Raw genomic sequence first — 18,409 nt, forward strand, 5'->3', positions numbered from 1 at the left:
AACATTTTAAAATCAGCAATATATCAATTTAAAGGATAGGAATAAAGTTTAGTCAATTGAACACTTTTTTTAGTAGAGAAATATATATATTTACATAGAAAGAGTGACAAAGTCCTGAAAGAGGGACAAATGAGGAGGAAAGAGGGAATGAGGGACAGGGCTCTCAAAGAGGGACTGTCCCTCCATAAGAGGCTGTTGGGAGCTATGTATAAGAGAAAGGAAGATTAGAAAAAGAGCAAAAGAGGGGACAATTATTGCAAACAAGGGGGGGGGGGGGGAGAGTAAGAGAAGGAAAGAATGAGGACACAGAGCAGAGGAAAGAAGAGAGATTGGTAGAGAAGAAGAGGGGGACAGAGAGTGAGATATCAGTGCAGTTTATCAGGTTTCCTTCTCCTCAAAATTGAGAGGAAAGGGGAGTGAGAGGAGCAATAGAGAAGCAAAGGATAGAGATGGGGAGGAAGGGAAAGCCGAAGAGAAAAAACAAGATAGGATAAGGAAACAGTAAGAGAGTGAAGGAAAGTGAAAAGAGTGAAGGAGGAAATAGGACGTTTTTATTGAGGCAATAAATCAGGCAGGCTGAGAGTGGGACAAAGCACACAGCTGCCCTGCAAAGTTATCTTATCTGCAGACAGTATATATTGCATCTGTTTGCTTCCTCGTCCCAGCTCCGTCATCTGAAGCAAAACCTCCGTGTGAAACCTCCGTTCTGCTTCATCCCCTCCCCAGAGACACTGCTTGATACACAGGTAAACTAGTCCAGCAATAAGCCGGGAGAGAACGGCAAGCAGCATTTCCATTTGAGAGGAGTAAGTATTGATGTTCCCGCACTGTGCGAGGGGGCGGAGTGTGAATTGTACACACGCACACACAGTAGGGGGAGGAATGAAGCTCCTGCTTGCCGTAATGGAGCTGCTGGCTCCGTGATCATTTTTTTTTCGCCTCCAACTCTGCCAAGCCACCGGGACAGAAGGGGGGGTTCCCGGGATTGCGGGAGAGCCCCCCCCAAATAGAGACAGCCCCGCAGAATGCTCCTCCCCAGGCACTCAGACTAGAAGGCGGCAAGGACCAGGCGCAGTCACTTCCTGTTATGCCTGATGCCGCCCCTCCACATCTTGCTGCCTGAGGAACCCGCCTCACCCCGCCTCATGGGCGGGCCGGCCCTGGGTGTCTTTTATACAGGTGACTAGTTAAGACAGGTGTCCTTAATGAGGGTGACTAATTGAGTAGAAGTGTCTAACCACTCTGTGGGAGCCAGAACTCTTAATGGTTGGTAGGGGTTCAAAAACTTATTTCACTCAATGAAATGCAAATCAGTTGCTATCTTTTATTTAAGGTTATTTTTTCGATTTTCCTTTTGATGTGCTATCTGTCACTGTTAAAATAAACCTACCATTGAAATGATACTGTTCTGAGTCTTTTCATTTCTTTGTCATTGGACAAACTTACAAAATCAGTGAGGGGTCAAATAATTATTTCCTCCACTGTAAGTGTAAGGATGTTAAGTAACTCATGACTTGTTATTTGAACTAAGCATTTCACCCCTCTAACTCCCAAAACAAGGGAACGTCACATTCTACTATGACACTATGCTTTAGTACTGAAGTCACGTCGACTTTGTGCACAACTGTTATACTGTTCCTCTTAGCTTGAACTGGACCATACCTGTGGGATTACCACTGTGCATGCAAAGAATTCCAATGTTATTATATTGGCTCAGATGAACCTAACGTATCATACACTAGGGACTCCAACCTTTCTGAACCCAGCAAAACTTGCAGTCTTCCTGAATATTTTCAACACCAACATTTTATGTACACAGCCACATTTCCAAATTGATGTGTATAATGTAAAATCCACGCAATTATTTGCAAATCATTTCAACCCTATATTTACCTGTGGGACAAAAGATAGCATATAAAACTGAGAAATTTTTTTATTTTACGAAAATGATATGCTTGATTTACATCTGATGCTAGCAACACATTTCCAAAATGTGAGGCAGAGGCAACAATCAACTAGAAAAGTTGTGAAATAAAAAAAAAATGTGAAACATCTCAAAATAATAAGGTTTTGGTGAATCAGCAACAAGTGAGTAACAGGTTTGAGTGTAAAACAGAACATCTTAGAGAGACTTGAGAGATGTAAGTAAACCTTAAAAAAAAAAATCAAACACAAAGACAACGGGAGCTCAAATGGTGTAGTATTTTCCATCATTTGGAGACAGAGTAATAAAAGATGGTAGCCACAAAATGAGGTTACTGTGATGGGCAACCAACCAAAATAGCTTGTGGCAGAATAACTGTTTCCTCTTGGGTACAGGGCCCACCACTGTACTTTGGTTGCTCCCTGAGCTGGAACAGCTTATAAGAGGCTGCCCTCCATAGGAGGGTAATAGACACAGTAGAGGATAGAGGCACCCAGAAAGAATGAAATACATTCAAATCCTAAAATCAAGATTAGGAGGTGGCTTACCTCAAGGATGATACAGTTATAATATCAACTGAAATGTATTAGCACTAGGGCAACGTGTTTTGTGAGCATACACCACTGATTTCATCAGGCCAAGTATAAGTGCCTAGAAAAGTAACACAAGAACTACTCAATACCAGACATTTAAAACCAATATTTTAAACACTATGCATATAAAATTATATATGTAAAATACAGCATATATAAATAAATAAACAAACCAACAATATAGCTTTATAATACATCAGTTTCTAACATGTGCCTGCTAATATCTGATTAATAAATGTAATAATAATCTAACCTTATTCAAAATAATCTTATTAAAACAATGTATCTATGTTTGTAAAGAAACATATCTATCCCCTTTTGATGTTGCATGTATATAGCTGTCTGTTCTAACATCTTGACAGCATACAGCTGCATGAAAAAAGGGCCCAGCTGGATAACAAAATGGCGCCAGTGGATAACGAAATCTGATAACGATAAACATCATTGTCAAACTTGGTTAACGATAAATACCATTGTAAAAACAGACGGGAACTAATAACGAAAATATATTAACGTTAAAGATCGTTAAGCAATTCAACAGTACAGCTTAACCTAACCCTACTCACACATAACCCTCTCCTGGTGGTGCCTAAAACTAACCACTCCCCTGCTGGTGCCTAACCCTAACCACCCCCCGGTGGTGCCTAACCCTAACCACCCCACTTCCCCCGGTGGTGCCAAACCCTAACTCCCCCTGGTGGTGCCTAACCCTAACCACCCCCCTGGTGTTGCCTAAAACTAACATTGCATTGTTTGGATGCGGGCGTACATTTTAGTCCAGGGGGGGCGGTGTGCGCCACAGCGATTAACCATTCAATTGTACAGTATTGGGTCAGGGATGCGCAGCCTTTTACCTATATTTTTTATCCACAGTTCTGTAACTACCAGGCTAGCAGCACCCATTGTGCTATCCTGTTTTGCATGGTAAGTATTTAGTTTAGTTTTGCATATGTTTTGCATCTGTCTGATTGCTGAGTGTGTATTTGAGCTATTTAAGCGGTGCATATGAGGTGGTGAGTCATTCAGATGCGGCCCATATTGGTGAGCGCTTGCTTTGTTTCCTGCTGTCTGTATTGAATGTAAGTTACACATTTTAGCGTAGCAGCTGCCAGGGTAAAGACATTTGCTTTTAACTTAGGTCAGTTTAGTGTTAGGACATCTGCTCTGGAGATTTACCTCAACGTTGGTGCAGATGTCCAGTATATCTATATTTTTGCATGCAAAACTATGATGGAAGCTAAAATTTCTCCATAGACCAGTATTGCATTGTTTGGATGCGGGCGTACATTTTAGTCCAGGGGGGGCGGTGTGCGCCACAGCGATTAACCATTCAATTGTACAGTATTGGGTCAGGGATGCGCAGCCTTTTACCTATATTTTTTATCCACAGTTCTGTAACTACCAGGCTAGCAGCACCCATTGTGCTATCCTGTTTTGCATGGTAAGTATTTAGTTTAGTTTTGCATATGTTTTGCATCTGTCTGATTGCTGAGTGTGTATTTGAGCTATTTAAGCGGTGCATATGAGGTGGTGAGTCATTCAGATGCGGCCCATATTGGTGAGCGCTTGCTTTGTTTCCTGCTGTCTGTATTGAATGTAAGTTACACATTTTAGCGTAGCAGCTGCCAGGGTAAAGACATTTGCTTTTAACTTAGGTCAGTTTAGTGTTAGGACATCTGCTCTGGAGATTTACCTCAACGTTGGTGCAGATGTCCAGTATATCTATATTTTTGCATGCAAAACTATGATGGAAGCTAAAATTTCTCCATAGACCAGTATTGCATTGTTTGGATGCGGGCGTACATTTTAGTCCAGGGGGGGCGGTGTGCGCCACAGCGATTAACCATTCAATTGTACAGTATTGGGTCAGGGATGCGCAGCCTTTTACCTATATTTTTTATCCACAGTTCTGTAACTACCAGGCTAGCAGCACCCATTGTGCTATCCTGTTTTGCATGGTAAGTATTTAGTTTAGTTTTGCATATGTTTTGCATCTGTCTGATTGCTGAGTGTGTATTTGAGCTATTTAAGCGGTGCATATGAGGTGGTGAGTCATTCAGATGCGGCCCATATTGGTGAGCGCTTGCTTTGTTTCCTGCTGTCTGTATTGAATGTAAGTTACACATTTTAGCGTAGCAGCTGCCAGGGTAAAGACATTTGCTTTTAACTTAGGTCAGTTTAGTGTTAGGACATCTGCTCTGGAGATTTACCTCAACGTTGGTGCAGATGTCCAGTATATCTATATTTTTGCATGCAAAACTATGATGGAAGCTAAAATTTCTCCATAGACCAGTATTGCATTGTTTGGATGCGGGCGTACATTTTAGTCCAGGGGGGGCGGTGTGCGCCACAGCGATTAACCATTCAATTGTACAGTATTGGGTCAGGGATGCGCAGCCTTTTACCTATATTTTTTATCCACAGTTCTGTAACTACCAGGCTAGCAGCACCCATTGTGCTATCCTGTTTTGCATGGTAAGTATTTAGTTTAGTTTTGCATATGTTTTGCATCTGTCTGATTGCTGAGTGTGTATTTGAGCTATTTAAGCGGTGCATATGAGGTGGTGAGTCATTCAGATGCGGCCCATATTGGTGAGCGCTTGCTTTGTTTCCTGCTGTCTGTATTGAATGTAAGTTACACATTTTAGCGTAGCAGCTGCCAGGGTAAAGACATTTGCTTTTAACTTAGGTCAGTTTAGTGTTAGGACATCTGCTCTGGAGATTTACCTCAACGTTGGTGCAGATGTCCAGTATATCTATATTTTTGCATGCAAAACTATGATGGAAGCTAAAATTTCTCCATAGACCAGTATTGCATTGTTTGGATGCGGGCGTACATTTTAGTCCAGGGGGGGCGGTGTGCGCCACAGCGATTAACCATTCAATTGTACAGTATTGGGTCAGGGATGCGCAGCCTTTTACCTATATTTTTTATCCACAGTTCTGTAACTACCAGGCTAGCAGCACCCATTGTGCTATCCTGTTTTGCATGGTAAGTATTTAGTTTAGTTTTGCATATGTTTTGCATCTGTCTGATTGCTGAGTGTGTATTTGAGCTATTTAAGCGGTGCATATGAGGTGGTGAGTCATTCAGATGCGGCCCATATTGGTGAGCGCTTGCTTTGTTTCCTGCTGTCTGTATTGAATGTAAGTTACACATTTTAGCGTAGCAGCTGCCAGGGTAAAGACATTTGCTTTTAACTTAGGTCAGTTTAGTGTTAGGACATCTGCTCTGGAGATTTACCTCAACGTTGGTGCAGATGTCCAGTATATCTATATTTTTGCATGCAAAACTATGATGGAAGCTAAAATTTCTCCATAGACCAGTATTGCATTGTTTGGATGCGGGCGTACATTTTAGTCCAGGGGGGGCGGTGTGCGCCACAGCGATTAACCATTCAATTGTACAGTATTGGGTCAGGGATGCGCAGCCTTTTACCTATATTTTTTATCCACAGTTCTGTAACTACCAGGCTAGCAGCACCCATTGTGCTATCCTGTTTTGCATGGTAAGTATTTAGTTTAGTTTTGCATATGTTTTGCATCTGTCTGATTGCTGAGTGTGTATTTGAGCTATTTAAGCGGTGCATATGAGGTGGTGAGTCATTCAGATGCGGCCCATATTGGTGAGCGCTTGCTTTGTTTCCTGCTGTCTGTATTGAATGTAAGTTACACATTTTAGCGTAGCAGCTGCCAGGGTAAAGACATTTGCTTTTAACTTAGGTCAGTTTAGTGTTAGGACATCTGCTCTGGAGATTTACCTCAACGTTGGTGCAGATGTCCAGTATATCTATATTTTTGCATGCAAAACTATGATGGAAGCTAACATTTCTCCATAGACCAGTATTGCATTGTTTGGATGCGGGCGTACATTTTAGTCCAGGGGGGGCGGTGTGCGCCACAGCGATTAACCATTCAATTGTACAGTATTGGGTCAGGGATGCGCAGCCTTTTACCTATATTTTTTATCCACAGTTCTGTAACTACCAGGCTAGCAGCACCCATTGTGCTATCCTGTTTTGCATGGTAAGTATTTAGTTTAGTTTTGCATATGTTTTGCATCTGTCTGATTGCTGAGTGTGTATTTGAGCTATTTAAGCGGTGCATATGAGGTGGTGAGTCATTCAGATGCGGCCCATATTGGTGAGCGCTTGCTTTGTTTCCTGCTGTCTGTATTGAATGTAAGTTACACATTTTAGCGTAGCAGCTGCCAGGGTAAAGACATTTGCTTTTAACTTAGGTCAGTTTAGTGTTAGGACATCTGCTCTGGAGATTTACCTCAACGTTGGTGCAGATGTCCAGTATATCTATATTTTTGCATGCAAAACTATGATGGAAGCTAACATTTCTCCATAGACCAGTATTGCATTGTTTGGATGCGGGCGTACATTTTAGTCCAGGGGGGGCGGTGTGCGCCACAGCGATTAACCATTCAATTGTACAGTATTGGGTCAGGGATGCGCAGCCTTTTACCTATATTTTTTATCCACAGTTCTGTAACTACCAGGCTAGCAGCACCCATTGTGCTATCCTGTTTTGCATGGTAAGTATTTAGTTTAGTTTTGCATATGTTTTGCATCTGTCTGATTGCTGAGTGTGTATTTGAGCTATTTAAGCGGTGCATATGAGGTGGTGAGTCATTCAGATGCGGCCCATATTGGTGAGCGCTTGCTTTGTTTCCTGCTGTCTGTATTGAATGTAAGTTACACATTTTAGCGTAGCAGCTGCCAGGGTAAAGACATTTGCTTTTAACTTAGGTCAGTTTAGTGTTAGGACATCTGCTCTGGAGATTTACCTCAACGTTGGTGCAGATGTCCAGTATATCTATATTTTTGCATGCAAAACTATGATGGAAGCTAAAATTTCTCCATAGACCAGTATTGCATTGTTTGGATGCGGGCGTACATTTTAGTCCAGGGGGGGCGGTGTGCGCCACAGCGATTAACCATTCAATTGTACAGTATTGGGTCAGGGATGCGCAGCCTTTTACCTATATTTTTTATCCACAGTTCTGTAACTACCAGGCTAGCAGCACCCATTGTGCTATCCTGTTTTGCATGGTAAGTATTTAGTTTAGTTTTGCATATGTTTTGCATCTGTCTGATTGCTGAGTGTGTATTTGAGCTATTTAAGCGGTGCATATGAGGTGGTGAGTCATTCAGATGCGGCCCATATTGGTGAGCGCTTGCTTTGTTTCCTGCTGTCTGTATTGAATGTAAGTTACACATTTTAGCGTAGCAGCTGCCAGGGTAAAGACATTTGCTTTTAACTTAGGTCAGTTTAGTGTTAGGACATCTGCTCTGGAGATTTACCTCAACGTTGGTGCAGATGTCCAGTATATCTATATTTTTGCATGCAAAACTATGATGGAAGCTAACATTTCTCCATAGACCAGTATTGCATTGTTTGGATGCGGGCGTACATTTTAGTCCAGGGGGGGCGGTGTGCGCCACAGCGATTAACCATTCAATTGTACAGTATTGGGTCAGGGATGCGCAGCCTTTTACCTATATTTTTTATCCACAGTTCTGTAACTACCAGGCTAGCAGCACCCATTGTGCTATCCTGTTTTGCATGGTAAGTATTTAGTTTAGTTTTGCATATGTTTTGCATCTGTCTGATTGCTGAGTGTGTATTTGAGCTATTTAAGCGGTGCATATGAGGTGGTGAGTCATTCAGATGCGGCCCATATTGGTGAGCGCTTGCTTTGTTTCCTGCTGTCTGTATTGAATGTAAGTTACACATTTTAGCGTAGCAGCTGCCAGGGTAAAGACATTTGCTTTTAACTTAGGTCAGTTTAGTGTTAGGACATCTGCTCTGGAGATTTACCTCAACGTTGGTGCAGATGTCCAGTATATCTATATTTTTGCATGCAAAACTATGATGGAAGCTAAAATTTCTCCATAGACCAGTATTGCATTGTTTGGATGCGGGCGTACATTTTAGTCCAGGGGGGGCGGTGTGCGCCACAGCGATTAACCATTCAATTGTACAGTATTGGGTCAGGGATGCGCAGCCTTTTACCTATATTTTTTATCCACAGTTCTGTAACTACCAGGCTAGCAGCACCCATTGTGCTATCCTGTTTTGCATGGTAAGTATTTAGTTTAGTTTTGCATATGTTTTGCATCTGTCTGATTGCTAAATGTGTGTATTTGAGCTATTTAAGCGGTGCATATGAGGTGGTGAGTCATTCAGATGCGGCCCATATTGGTGAGCGCTTGCTTTGTTTCCTGCTAAAACTAACATCCGCCCGCGTGGTGCCTAACCACAACCACTCCCTCTGCAGAAACACCCTTTTACACACAGAAACGATAATACCTTTGATAACGTAAGATCTGTACATACAAATGAAATAATATGACAAAAACTATACTGTTGCAAGCTTCTAAAACGATAACATACTTCAAAAACTGTAATGTTCTAATGTTGTTAACGAAATTTATTGCGCCGCCCTTTTTTCTGCTTTTTTCGCTGTATTAACGATAATTGCATTAACGTCTATAGCCTTTTCGTTCATTCTCAGCCAGCGTCCTTTTTTCCTGCTACCGCATACAGGACTTAAGTCTGAAGAAGGCTTACTCTTATTCTTGTAAGTTAGTCAATAAATAGTATCATCCTGATTAAAAACTAACATGGTACAATACTCTACTGCTACTACATTCCTTACATACATCATTGTTTTAATAAGAATATTTTGAAGGAGGTTAGATTATTATTCCTACATCTATTAATCAGACATCAATAGGCACATCTTAGAAGCTGCTGTATTATTATAAAGCTATATTGTTAATTTGTTTGTTTAATTATGTAAGCTGTATTTTACATATATCTTTTTTTATATGCATAGTCTTTAAAATATCAGTCTCAAAGGGAACCTGAAGCGAGTAAAATTATTTAAAATAAACACATGGGGCTCGATTTACAAAACTGTGCTAATTTTAGCACTGGCCCTTAGCATGTCTAAACTCAGTTGAAATGTGAGATCTGATTGAGAAAACCAGTGCTAACCTACTTAGCACCCTGGTTAGCATGCCTAAAAACTTTAGACGTGCTAAGTAGTAAATCAAGCCCATGATGTAGCTGCAAATGAATATTATATACTTACCTCGCCATCAGTTCCTCTCAGAAGCTCACCATTTTCTTCTTAAAGTGATCCCTTCCAGTTCTGACAATATGTTGTCAGAACTGAAATATACCAGTTGCTGTTAGTTATATATCAGCAGTTGCCAGTTTCAACTGAATGTGCAAGGTAATGTCCATGTTTCCCTATGGCTCACGTGGGTGATATTACAGTTTGACAGTGTGCTGACCAGGAAGTTGTTATGGGGTAATGGCCATTTTCAAAATGGAGAACGTGGAATTCCATTGATCACAGTAGACAAATGGGACGTAGGAGAGGAGAAAGAGGTTGAGGAGTAGATCACACAGGAGGTAAGTATGACCTGTGTATTGTTATTTTTACTTTTTATTTTCAGCTCAGGTTCTCTTTAAGTATCTGTTATTGAGTACCTCTTGAGTTAATTTTCATGTTAAGATACTTGGTGGCATCAAACTCAAAGTGACATCTTTATCACAAAAAAATCTGTTTTTATGTACATTTTACATAATGTGCCAGCTTTTTAGGAGAAATGGTTATAACAGTGTAGTGGCTTCCATGCAGGCTAGGCAAAAAAAAAAAAAGCCTAGTCATAGTCACATGCATTTTCTGCAGTCACATTAACGTTTTAGCAGCCACCTAAAGTAAAACTTTATTGTTTTGTGGGTCTTCCCCAGCATGGCAGACTATGCAGATCAGTGCAGGGAGCATCTTTATCCACTTGATGACCCACCCTTTACCCCCCCCTTAAGGACCAGCGCTGTTTTGAGTGATCTGTGCTGGGTGGGCTGTGCAGCCCCCAGCACAGATCAGGTTGTAGGCAGAGAGATCAGATTGCCCCCCTTTTTTCCCCCCTATGGGGATGATGTGCAGGGGGGTCTGATCTCTCCTGCCTGCCTGGGTGTTGCGGGGGGGGGGGGCACCTCAAAGCCCCCCTCCGCGGCGAAATCCTCCCCCTCCCTCTCCTACCTGGCCCCCCCGGCGATCGAGGCTGCACAGGACGCTATCCGTCCTGTGCAGCCAGTGACGGGACGTCCCCTGTCACATGGCGGCGGATTATTTCCGCTTGTGTTTACATTTAGCCTGCGAGCCGCCATCGGCGGCCCGCAAGCTATTCACGGAGCCCCCCGCCGTAATTTGACAGGAAGCAGCCGCTCGCGTAGTGATGGGCGAACACCTGGATGTTCGGGTTCGGGAAAGTTCGCCGAACATGGCCGAGATGTTCGGCATGTTCGGGCCGAACCCCGAACTTCCCGAACATCCTGCTTTTGGGGGCCCTATGGGGTCGCAGGCATAAGGGGGGAGCATGCCCCGATCGCGGGGGGGTCGGAAATTCCCCCCACCCCCTCCGCTAGCGCTCCCCCCTCTGCCCGCTTCCCCATACAAAAGTTTAGGCAAAGTACCTGTAATAGTGGATGGCCTGGCAGTGGCACTGTGGAGTGAGGAGGAGGAGTCCGGAGAGTGACGCGTTGAGGGAGGCCGGGCAGCGGGCGGTTCAGCGGTAGTACCCTTGTGGTACTTCCACCCTTTCTCTGACCTCACGCTCGCTGCCCGGCCTCCCTCAACGCGTCACTCTCCGGACTCCTCCTCCTCACTCCACAGTGCCACTGCCAGGCCATCCACTATTACAGGTACTTTGCTTAAACTTTTGTATGGGGAAGCGGGCAGAGGGGGGGGAGCGCTAGCGGAGGGGGGTGGGGGGAATTTCCGACCCCCCCCCGCGATCGGGGCATGCTCCCCCCTTATGCCTGCGACCCCATAGGGGGGCCGTATTCGGCCGAACAGGGCCCTGTTCGGCCGAACAGGGGCCCTGTTCGGCCAGGTTCGGCCAGGAATTGAGCCGTTCGGACGAACGCGAACAGTTCGGCCGAACACCACCAGGTGTTCGGCCGAACTCGAACATCACCCGAACAGGGTGATGTTCTGCAGAACCCCAAACAGTGGCGAACACTGTTCGCCCAACACTACGCTCGCGCGAGCGGCTGCTTCCTAATTAATCAGCCTGCAGCTGGCGACGCAGTACTGCGTCGCTGGTCCTGCAGCTGCCACTTTGCCGACGCACGGTATAAGCGTGCGGTCGGCAAATGATTATATTTACTGGTTTTATATTTGCTTGCCCCAATGGCTGTATTGGTATTTTCTCTTCCTCCACTCACAGCAATTCAATCCCGACATTGTCTTCTGATCACGTTGTTACATGAGATCAGGACTCAGAAGATAGTGTCAGCATTTCAGCGCCACTGGTGGAAGAGGGGTGATGGAAGAGTTTCTTCCATTACATTGCCATGGGTGGAGGAAAAGCCAATCCAGCCGCCCGAAAAGGTAAATATAAAAACACTTCCTGCGACACGCTACATTGATGCTTTAGGCAACAAAATAATTTTAGCCGGCTGCAGATGCCCTGCCACAAGTTGTTTAAAATGAGACTGGGTAAATCTAGACGCTATAAAAAAAACTACCACAAACTATATAATAGGCTTACGCTGGAAAAAAAAAGCAGTGTATACAGTTTCCCTACATAAAGGATGATATTGTAAATCTCACTTACCTCTGGAATTACAACAAGTCCAAATATTAGGCCAAACAGAACAAGGTTTACACCATACATCCATCTTAGGAATATAAAATATGAAGCCACGGATGATCCAAAATGACCTGAAACATGTTAGACAACAGAAAATCATCATGAACTGTAACAATGGGAAGCTGCAAATTGTAGCACAGCTGATCAATATTTTTGGAAGCACTAAATTACAAAAAATTATTCAGGGCTGTTAGTAAAATCTGTTTTTTAATTTCCATACATGATGGGTGAAACACTACAACAATAAAGATAACAAAATATGCTTGTAATTTAGTGAAAGGGAAAACAAACTTAGTCTACCCCAGGTTTAAAGGACAACTGTAACAAAAGAGATATAGAGGCTGCCATATTTATTTCCTTTTAAACAATACCAGTTGCCTAGCAGCCCTGCTGGTCTCTTTGGCTGCAGTAATGTCTGAATCAAACACCTGCAACCAGCATGTGGCTAATCTTGTCAGATCTGACAATAATGTCAGAAACACCTGATCTGCTACATGCTTGTTCAGGGGCTATGGCTAAAGTATTAGAATAAGAGGATAGCCAGGCAACTGGTATTGTTTAAAAGGAAATTAATTCATCAGCCTCCATATACCTCTCACTACAGTTGTCCTTTACAATAAACAACTATTGGAGAAACAGCTTGGGTTTTTACAAGGTTCTCACTATTGAGTAAAATGGTCCTACTGGCTGGTTTGCAACAGTTATCCTTTGCAACTTTATCCTCATAAATTTAGAGCCCTAGGGGGAATAGAATGTAGCCGCCAATGCTCCAGATATAGTATATAGTAGAAATTAGTATAAAGACAGTCAAATATTGCAAGTGAGAAAGTTTAATTTTTTTTTATGAAAAACACAGTATATCACAAAAGTGAGAACACATCTCACATTTTTGTCAATATTTTATTATATATTGTCATGTCCCATCAAAATACGTAACAACATAACTCACTGTCATTAAATGGTGCTTTGGTTGACATTCACCAGATCTCAGAGGAATCTACCTAAAATAACATCTACCGGTAATTTCAAACAGCTAAAAATAATTACCATACTCACTGTATCTGTGGTGCCATACTCTATTTATCTACAATTGGCAATTTCACTCTGGGTGTGAGCGGCCATTCTCTATGCATATACTGTAAGCAGTTTTGTATTTTTGGCAGTATGACCAGTTGCTTTGAATATTTCTGGAATATGGATTGTACCACTTTGTAGATTGAGAAGCCAATTCTTTGTCCAAGTGTAGTATACAACAGTAGTACCTTGGGTAGGATTGTGGGAGATAACTCTGTGAGTCAAGTTACAAGGAGAACCAAATTTAAAAAGTGGAGAGGGTAAGGCATAGGTCACACTATAGGCAAGATTTACACGGGTGTTTACCACCACTTGCAGTATGTTGGAATGTGTGCTTCTCAGAAAAGGCTTAGAGACTATTTTTTTTTTATTACATACTATTACATACTCTCCACTTCCTTGATCTTCATTTCCCATGGTATGCAGGCTGTTTTAAAGTTTTCAAAATCCCTTTTAAACTTTATCCATTTCTGAAAAAAAAAATCAGCATTAAGCAAAAATAACAGTCTAGAGAGATTGCAACAGCACTCTTTGAAATCTACACCTGGGTGTGCAGTGACCTACCCCATGTACCACTGGGGGGCACAACAACTGTGTACAAAAGTTAAGGTCCCACCACTTCCACAGATAAAATGTACTTTATTGTAAATCCATAAAAAGCTTGAAGTATAGCAGCTACAGCCCGTTGTTTCTGGTCTGATGCCCTTTTACAAGCCGCTCAGCTAATACAATAAAGTACATTTTATTTTTGCACCTTAACTTCTTTAAGCAAAAATAACAAAAGCATGTTATCAACAATATTATAATTATCATCAGAATCATCATCTTCATCACCATCATCATCAACTAACAATGGAAATTATTCACGTAACATGTTTTCTTTCAGTATTGCAAGCTTGATTTCTTAAGGGATCTCTGGCATCTATATCATTAGAGATTATAAGTGATTCTGCAGGACTGGCATGGATTTATTAAAAATAAATTGTCTGCTGTTAGGTAGCAGTAGTTTGCAACCCTTGCCTGGAGGCTCCATAATTAAAAGGTTAGCAAATGAATGGTTTTGTAATTAAAGTCACAGTTTCATACCTGTAGTGACTATTTATTTTTCAAGTAAATTCAGACCACCTATGCAAGATTACCAAAGATCTCAAACTACCTCTGACTGAGAGAAGCCTTAGTAAATCAGGTCATAAGAGAGTGTATCCACACTGTTATCTCCTGGGTAATTTGCTACTACCAAGATAGGGACTGTTGGTTCGTTCTTAAAGAGGAGCTGTTAGGCATAGTGTCTCCGGAAAAAAAAACACATATATAAGTAGATAAATACTTGCTGTACTTACATAACATATGCATTGCACTGTCCATGTTTTGCTTTGCAGCGAGTTATATATAGTAAATAAAGAGATTTCTATTCCTGGGAGGTTCCATTTTAGGAAGACTGTGTGTGAAGCCAATCGTGATGTCATATCCTCCCTTACTGTTTGCCCTCCTCCTTCTGATTTAGTATGCATTAGCACTCCCTTTTCCCAGCCCTCTGACACTCCCACCAAGGTATGGCTTCTTATACATCATCAATGTGCGACTCTGCAGAGCTTGTTTATGTCTGAGGACAGGATGTCAAAAACTGCTAAAGAGGATGAGTGATTTCCCAACTTACTGAAATCCTGTCTGCATGTACGTTTTTGCAGCAGTGACATAGCCTAAAGACTGCACTTGGTTTCATCCTTCGTTACACGTTACTTTTCATGCACACTGAATCCTCTTTAGAGGTGTGTGACAGCATGATCAGTTACTGGCTAATGATAGACAGACCAAACATGTCATGTCACAACTCCTCTGCACACTTATATTGTTGCAGTTTGTCATGGGCGTATCTGTGTAAAATAGCTCCTATGTCAACCACTATAACTGCGCCAGCCTCCAGCAGAGAGCCTCCTTCCATGCATTCTAAATGCTAGCTAGTAGCTACACACCACACAATTCTTATGCTGGGCATACACGGCGCATTTTATATTATCAATAGAGCCGCTGATGGCTCGATTGATAATATTCAACCTGTCCGATCACCGCAGCGGGTCGATACCGTGCTTGATCCCCGCAGGCGGACAATGCAGAAAACGAATCGCTGATAAGGAAGTGCCCACGGGGACGAGCGGGAAACGATCCGCGCGGACGAGCGGGGATGCGCCAGCATTGTGCCAGCGGCCCGATTCCGGCGCATAAACGTGCCGTGTATGTCCAGCATTAGGCAGATTTATCAGCCAGATCGATTATTACCAACATGTTCTGATTTTCAATGGTTTTGCCGTTTGTTTTTCATAGAAGTGAACACAATTTCATTAGAAAAATTGCTTTGAAAAACTTAGTTCAGATGGAACACATTGAAAATAATCGAACTAGCAGGTAAATCTGCCAGACAAATGTATGGTGTGTACCTAGCCATGTACTGTCCTATGTAAACATAAGGAGGAGAGGCAGGAGGCTGCATGTACTGTTTTATGGAGAGGGGAAGAGAGGCATGAGGGTGCATGTACTGTCCTATGGAGAGGGGGAGAGGCAGGAGGCTGCATGTACTGTCCTATGGAGAGGGGAGGAGAGGCAGGCGACTGCATGTACTGTGCTATGGAGAGGGGAGGAGAAGCAGGAGGGTGCATGTACTGTCCTATAGAGAGGGGGAGAGGCAGGAGGGTGCATGTACTGTCCTATGGAGAGGGAAGGAGAGGCAGGCGACTGCATGTACTGTGCTATGGAGAGGCAAGAGGGTGCATGTACTGTCCTATGGAGAGGGGAGGAGAAGCAGGAGGGTGCATGTACTGTCCTATAGAGAGGGGGAGAGGCAGGAGGCTGCATATACTTTCCTATGGAAAGGGGAGGAGGGGCAGGAGGCTGCATATACTTTCCTATGGAAAGGGGAGGAGGGGCAGGCGACTGCATGTACTGTGCTATGGAGAGGGGAGGAGAGGCAGGAGGGTGCATGTACTGTCCTATAGAGAGGGGGAGAGGAAGGAAGGTGCATGTACTGTCCTACGGAGAGGGGAGGAGAAGCAGGAGGGTGCATGTACTGTCCTATACAGAGGGGGAGAGGCAGGAGGCTGCATATACTGTCCTATGGAGAGGGGAGGAGGGGCAGGAGGCTGCATGTACTGTGCTATGGAGAGGGGAGGAGAGGCAGGAGGTTGCATGTACTGTCCTATGGAGAGGGGAGGAGGGGCAGGAGGCTGCATGTACTGTGCTATGGAGAGGGGAGGAGAGGCAGGAGGGTGCATGTACTGTCCTATGGAGAGGCAGGAGGGTGCATGTACTGTCCTATGGAGAGAGGAGGAAAAGCAGGAGGGTGCATGTACTGTCCTATAGAGAGGGGGAGAGGCAGGAGGCTGCATATACTGTCCTATGGAGAGGGAAGGAGAGGCAGCCGACTGCATGTACTGTGCTATGGAGAGGGGAGGAGAGGCAGGAGGGTGCATGTACTGTCCTATGGAGAGGGGAGGAGAAGCAGGAGGGTGCATGTACTGTCCTATAGAGAGGGGGAGAGGAAGGAGGGTGCATGTACTGTCCTATGGAGAGGGGAGGAGAAGCAGGAGGGTGCATGTACTGTCCTATAGAGAGGGGGAGAGGCAGGAGGCTGCATATACTGTCCTATAGAGAGGGGAGGAGGGGCAGGAGGCTGCATGTACTGTGCTATGGAGAGGGGAGGAGAGGCAGGAGGTTGCATGTGGAATAAAACAGGGCGCTCTACAGTTTTCATACACACTGTTCAGAAATGAACACAGATAGGGCCTTTGCAATATAAAATGTCCATAACATTACTTAACTCTGCAAGGGGGTTATGCAGGGTTCATGAGCAGCTGTCATATATACAGAGCAGTGCTGCAGCACTGCTGGTCTAGCAATACAGAGTCTCCTTCTTTTTCTTTTTAACTATTTACTTAAGTGGTTTTATATTACTGACCTATATGGAGCCCAATATGTGGGGATAATACACTCTATCTGTTTGGTCCGGTTTGTAACCTTATATTGTGTAGTGAACATACATTATCTGCTAGTTATAGTACTCTGGTGATTGGAGGATTGGCCTAGCCCAGCCTCCGTTGAAACCCTGGGATAAGAGGCTAGAGCCTCTGGGAAGTGTAGTCCGTTTCGTATGTAAAATAGCTGCGGGGAGGATGGCTGCATATGGGTGCATTATATTTAGGGGAGAGTGAATATGGCCCCATGTGGCGTCACCCGGGCTGGACACTTATTTAAGATTTCTTTGGGAGTTGCCCGTTGTTAATGTATTGCACATCGGATAGATATCAGTAAGAACTGTGGATAATGTAGTCCTGGCAGAGGGATTGAACGGAGTTCCGATGCAGGGCGGAAACTATGGGTAAAGGAGGAAAGATTTTGACTAATCAGCAGCCATGGTTGGCTATGACGGGGAAATAGGATACTATCAGCCAATCATGGTGAGTCAGGAAGCGGTGAGTGAACTATGCAAAACCCCCGTGTATAATGGATCATGTGATGGAGGGGAGGGAGTTTAAAGCGTCCTCTCGCTCTGAATGGCCCAAGCCCCTGATGAGTCATAGGACGAAACTAGTTGGGCGTGGCCTAAGGAGCGAGGGACGCTGCAGCGAGCTCGATGGAGACTTTTATATGCGCATTTGAATCTACGTTTTTGTAAGTGCACTACTTTTAAAGCTTTTAAATAAAGAAGGTTTTACACTATCTTTGGCCCTCTTTGAGTCCTAGGGCAAATATTATTGTATGAAGAAAGCTTTGATGGCACCAACAAAGTGATTACTGCTAGTCTGTGCTGGGTCAGCCAGGCAACACGGTGAGAGGCTTTATTGACCTTCGGTGGTGGAGCACTGGGTGCCGGTGTGTGAACTGGGTGCACTGGTGGAAGTGATTAACCCTTATTATACAGTATTACACTATTGGAAGTTTTTTGTCTTCTCATATTGGAGCCACTAGGTGAAAGGATATCTGAATATCGAGGAGTGACTGGCTGGGCCAAAAGTGCAGTGGGCTGATCCTGAGAGGGACAGCTGGCATCTCTGGTGAGCGCATACATAAGTGTTTGTGTCAAGAAAGGTGCAAAGCGTCATCCTTTAGAGAGCTTGGAGGAAGATATATGGGACTCTGTTCCT

The 18,409-nt window shown here is 43.7% G+C and overlaps 1 protein-coding gene across 3 annotated transcripts in view; it reads right to left on the bottom strand.

Annotated features, from left to right (window-relative positions):
• LOC137518440 (transmembrane channel-like protein 2) overlaps positions 1–18,409 on the bottom strand; it is a 229,023-nt gene that overhangs the window by 116,491 nt on the left and 94,123 nt on the right. Inside the window, exons 4-5 of one of the 3 annotated variants that reach the window (XM_068236302.1) lie at positions 13,663–13,744; positions 12,165–12,271 (exon numbers count right to left, since the gene is read on the bottom strand). In XM_068236302.1, the coding sequence (XP_068092403.1) occupies positions 12,165–12,271; positions 13,663–13,744 (189 nt within the window). Of the gene's footprint in view, positions 1–2,472; positions 2,550–12,164; positions 12,272–13,662; positions 13,745–18,409 lie in introns of those variants that run through there. The other 2 variants (XM_068236303.1, XM_068236304.1) reach the window with 2 other exon arrangements.

The sequence above is a fragment of the Hyperolius riggenbachi genome, chromosome 5, assembly GCF_040937935.1.
Source record: "Hyperolius riggenbachi isolate aHypRig1 chromosome 5, aHypRig1.pri, whole genome shotgun sequence".
Lineage (NCBI taxonomy): Eukaryota > Metazoa > Chordata > Amphibia > Anura > Hyperoliidae > Hyperolius > Hyperolius riggenbachi.